We start from the raw sequence: 5,068 nt of genomic DNA on the forward strand, positions 1-5,068 counted from the left end.
TCCAAATGACAAATTGTTTGATGTTCTTAAAACTAGACACCAAGGGCTATAGTTTCATAGTTGCTCATTTCCTGAGTCATCATATATTGCGAGATAAAAGCTTCCAAAGTCAACCCTGTGTAGCAGATATTTTCGAACTCTTCCTAGACAGCCTATAGTGTAACTACCATAACTTTTTCTACACAAGTCTAAATGTCAATTAATTTACATTTATGAATACTAGACACAAAGGTATACAACTTTCATTTTTAGATCATCTCAAAATTCCTTATAGATTGTGAGATATGAACCTCCGAACTCAGACCTGTGCAATCGAGATTTCCTTCTTCGCGAACGCGAAGAACAAACTTCCAGAAGCCAAATTCTTCTTCGCGAACGCCAGAGACTCCTCACGAATGCGAAGAACAACACCAGATTTCAGATAATCAGCATCCTAAGTAGCCCAAAATGATCCGAAACACACCCAAAACACACCCGAGTCCCCCGGGACCCCGGCTATACACACAAACAAATAATATAACCTCACACGGACTCACTCGAGGTCTCAAATCATATCAAACAACGCTGAAACGACGAATTACACCATGAATCAAACTATGAACGTCCAAATCTTCCAACATTGAAAACTTGTGTCGAAACCTATCAGATCAACCCGGAATGATGTCAAATTTTGCAGACAGGTCCGAAATGACATAACAGAATTGCTCCAACTCTCGAAATTGCATTCCAACCCAGATATCACAAAAGTCAACTATGGGTCAAACTTCTCCACTTTCCAAACTTCAACTTTTCCAACTTTCGCCGAAAGACCTCAAATTATCAATCAAACCTCTAAATCCAAATCCGGATGCACGCCTAAGTCAAAAATCACCATTCAAAGCTGTTGAGATCACCCAAAACACATTCGAGGGCCGTTTACTTAAAAGTCCAATTCCGGTCAAATTCTCATCGTTTAAACTTCAAATACTAGATTCCTTCTTCCAACTTGACTTAATCATCTATTAACTGAACTCAACCGTGCACGCAAGTCGATACTCATATTATGAAGCTGTTCCAGACCTTACGCCGCCAAATAGAGCTTAATTTCTCAAAACGACCAGCCGAGTTGTTACATTCTAAATCCTTGAAGGTGCTGTTTGGATGATCGAGATGAGGCCCCAGCGGTAATGGTTCTCGAAGATATTGTCCCCGAGGGTGTACCATCATATCATCTCGTCCTCTGTGGAAAAATCATCATCATATACCAGCTGATCAGGTTGTGGTGCGTATACAACACCATAACCTTTCCCCATACCCCATATACATATAATACACGTGTATATATCACTATCTGGTCATGGGTCAATGTACATGTATAAACGAATGAATGCATAAGAAGTAAGTCAATAAGATCTCTCGGAATATCATAAGATCCATGCTTTCGGTTAATACTATGAAATAAACTTTATCAACTTAAATATTGTTTGAGACCCATGAATAGAGGATATGATAGTACGACATATGGGAATCAAGAACATAGGCAACTCTAGTACTTCTAAGAATAGAATCATTTGTGAGAGTTGCATGCTTGCTCGTTTCGTTGTATCATATCGATCATGCAAAAAAGAATGAAGGGATAGCCTTAAGATACCTCAAGTCGTCAATGAAACTCAACAACAATCATTTGACAGCTAGCACACCAACCCTATAACAAATAAATACATGTACAACTTAGATGGCGCTAGTATATCACATATCTCAAATGATAACTCGATTCTAAAATAAAACGGGCAGCATTTCCCCTGATTTTACTGCTCCCTCAAGCCTACAATATGAGAGATACAACTTAAAAACCCCAATTCAAGACCTTCAATGCAACAACGAGCGACTAGCCTACTACCCTACCACATGTGAAATTTCTCCATGCCCTTTTATCCTTCTAAACTCCATAAATCAGCAGCAGAATAGGCCAACACGAGTGGACTACAAAACAGCCCCCTAAAAGTAAAACAAATCGATCTCACGGCTTCTGTCAACATCCTGCGAGTTATACCTATTACGAAACAAATTTATCAACTTTCATTGATATTTAAGGCATAAATAAATAATTTAGACATTTTGTTAACTATGAAGTACCTTCCAAAACTCAAACTACAAAAAAAAAAAAAAAGAGGCGATATAATGATACTTATGTCGTAGGGATCGTTCTAATGTTATCACTTCTTGATTTCGTACCTGGGATGTTAATATTCTTTGAAACCCTAGAAGAGAGCTTTGAAACCCCAAGATCTATACATATACATATATCAACATTGGAAAGTCAAAGAGGTGCTAGCTTAGCACCCTAGCATTGGCCCATCTTCCGATGCTTATATCTTTTTATTCGGATGTCATAGTAACGAACGGCTAAGTGCGTTGGACACTACATTCCAACACCTTCAATTCGGTATATAATATATCCTAAAAAGACCTCATATAACACTAGAAATGCATTGCTAAAAAAGCTTCAGTGACACACCTACTTGTCACTTATGCAGTCATCGCAGTCGCGCAAAACTTCAAATATCTCTCTACTCTGATGGCGTATCGATGAATGATTTAATGCTGTAGAAAATAGACTCGTATATCTTCAATTTTGTATGTGGATAATACTATATGTCCAAGTATATTGGTAGAAAAGATCCTCTACATTTTACCTAATTTTTAGCACATTTATGAATGTAAGTTGTGATGTCCTTTGCCAACTTTTGTTCCACAACTCGCTTAACTTCAAACTGTAACACATGACTATCAATGGGGAAAGATAATTACACCTAAAAAACACACCAACTAGGTGAGAAAATCAATGGGGAATCATAATTACATCTCAAAAATACACCAACTAGGTGTGAAAATCAATGGGGATAAATAATTATTGAAGAAATTTAATTACAAGTGACTAACCTCAAAAATCCCTTCGAAATGTCTCTAAAAAATCACCCAATTACAAGTCCAAAATATTAAGAAGAAGCCAAAATCGCAAACCCTAGCATTTATATGTTCTGCCCAGTTAAACCGCACATGCGGTCCCAAAAACAACTTCTACGGTCCCTCTTTTGCGTAGGAAACTCCGCTTCTGCAGAAGTCACTTAACCCATCTGTCTCCCCTTCTGCACCCTCTTTACCGCATTTGGGGCCACACAGGTGCAAAAGAATCTTAGCACTACGACCTCTACTTATCACTCCCTTGCCCACATTTGAGGCTCTCTTCCAGCTTCTACGGGCTCGCACCTACGATCCCCACACCGCAGGTGCGATTACACCAGCAATGGAATTCTTCAACAATCTTACAACTTCAAAAGTCGATCCGTTAATCATCTGAAACATACTAACACATCTTGAAACATCATACGAACTTAGTCGAATCCTCCTTGAATCATCATACGAACTTAGTCGAATCCTCAAACCACCTCGAACAACATCAAAAACACAAATTGCACATGGATTCAAGCCTAATGAACTTTGAAAACAAACAACGTCAAAACCTATCAAATCATATCTGATTGACCTTAAATTTTACACACAAGTCATAAATGACACCATAAGTCTACTCCAACTTGCGAAAAGAAAATCCAACCACGATATCAAAAAGTCCACTCCCAGTCAAACTTTTAAAAATTCCATCTTTCATCATTTCAAGCCTAATTCTACTACAGACCTCCAAATCACAATCCAGACACGCTCCTAAGTCCAAAATAACTCAATGGAGCTAACGTAATCATCAAAATTCAATTCTAGGGTCGTTTACGCATAAGTTGGTCAACTTTTTCCACTTAAGCTTTCAATTATGAGACTAAGTGTCTCAATTCATTATGAAACCCTTTCGGACCGAACAAACTAACCCGGTAAGTCAAATAAAAATTGTAAAGCACATAAGGAGGAGATAATGGGGGAACAGGGCTACAACTCTCAAAATGACCATCGGGTCGTTACATCCTCCCCTCGTAAACAAACGTTTCTCCTCGAACGTGTCTAGAAACATACCAGGAGTCACAAATAGGTGTGGATATCTGCTCCGCATCTCCAGCTCAGTCTCCCACGTAGCCTCCTTGACGAGCTGACCTCTCCACTGCACCTTCACAAAAACTATATCCTTTGACCTCAACTTTCGAACTTGCCTATCTAAAATGGCCACCGGATCCAAATCATAAGTCATATCACTATCTAACTGAACCGTGTTTAAATCCAAAACATGAGACGGATTACTGACATACTTCTAGGGCATAGAAATATGAACTACTGAATGCAGAACTTGACAAACTAGGTGGCAAGAAAAGCTTGTAAGCGACCTCCCCAATCCTCTGAAGTACCTTAAACGGACCAATAAACCGAGGGCTCAATTTTCCCTTCTTCCCAAACCTCATAACACCCTTCATGGGTGAAACCTTCAGCAGAACCTTCTTCCAAACCATGTATGACACATCATAGACCTTCCTATCGGCATAGATCTTCTGTCTAGACTGCAACGTGCGAAGCTGCTCCTGCATTAGTTTAACCTTGTCTAATGCATCCTCAACCAAGTTAGTACCCAATAGCCTAGACTCACCAGCTCAAACCAACCCACCATAGATCTACATCGTCTCCCATATAAAGCCTCAGATAGAGCCATTTGAATTCTCAACTGATAGCTGTTATTGTAAGCAAACTCCGTGAGCGGAAGAAATTGGTCCCATGAACCCCTCGAAATCAATGAAACTGTTACTCCCCGCAGTATTACGTCGATGTTATGCTTTGTAGTAATATATTACGATGATGTTACCCTCTGTAGTAATATATTACGATGATGTTACGTTCTGCAGTATTACATTACGATGATGTTACACTTCGTAGTAATAAGTTACAACAGTATTACACCCAACAGTATTACACTAAGATGATGTTACACTTTGTAGTAATAATTTACGACAATGTTGCACCCTGCAATATTTTACGTTGAATTTGTCGTAAGGTAATAGACATAAGTCCAAGAAAAATAATATTTGGAGATCATAAGGATAATGCTATTTCAAACAAGTGATGAGTAAATTCGTGAAGATGAAAGGAGAAGCAA

At 38.8% G+C, this 5,068-nt stretch overlaps 1 protein-coding gene across 1 annotated transcript; it reads right to left on the reverse strand.

The window, feature by feature from the left end:
- Window positions 1-2,125: 2,125 nt before the first annotated feature.
- On the reverse strand, window positions 2,126-4,627 carry LOC138875275 (uncharacterized). Its single transcript, XM_070154099.1, has 5 exons — window positions 4,565-4,627; window positions 4,329-4,499; window positions 4,003-4,234; window positions 2,215-2,268; window positions 2,126-2,130 (listed from the first exon to the last, which is right to left on the reverse strand). The coding sequence occupies exons 1-5, from the start codon at window positions 4,625-4,627 to the stop codon at window positions 2,126-2,128; spliced, it is 525 nt and encodes a 174-aa protein (XP_070010200.1).
- Between the last annotated feature and the right edge of the window lie 441 nt (window positions 4,628-5,068).

This window comes from Nicotiana sylvestris, chromosome 8 (assembly GCF_000393655.2).
Source record: "Nicotiana sylvestris chromosome 8, ASM39365v2, whole genome shotgun sequence".
NCBI lineage: Eukaryota > Viridiplantae > Streptophyta > Magnoliopsida > Solanales > Solanaceae > Nicotiana > Nicotiana sylvestris.

What these genes read in the sequence shown, in the direction of transcription:
- LOC138875275 (XM_070154099.1), bottom strand. Translation starts at nt 4,627, where the DNA reads ATGGCTCTATCTGAGGCTTTATATGGGAGACGATGTAGATCTATGGTG. An exon ending in TGGTGGGTTGGTTTGAGCTG is followed by an intron (nt 4,500 to 4,564) that starts GTGAGTCTAGGC and finishes AAACTAATGCAG; the next exon opens with GAGCAGCTTCGCACGTTGCA. An exon ending in GGTTTATTGGTCCGTTTAAG is followed by an intron (nt 4,235 to 4,328) that starts GTACTTCAGAGG and finishes TCTATGCCCTAG; the next exon opens with AAGTATGTCAGTAATCCGTC.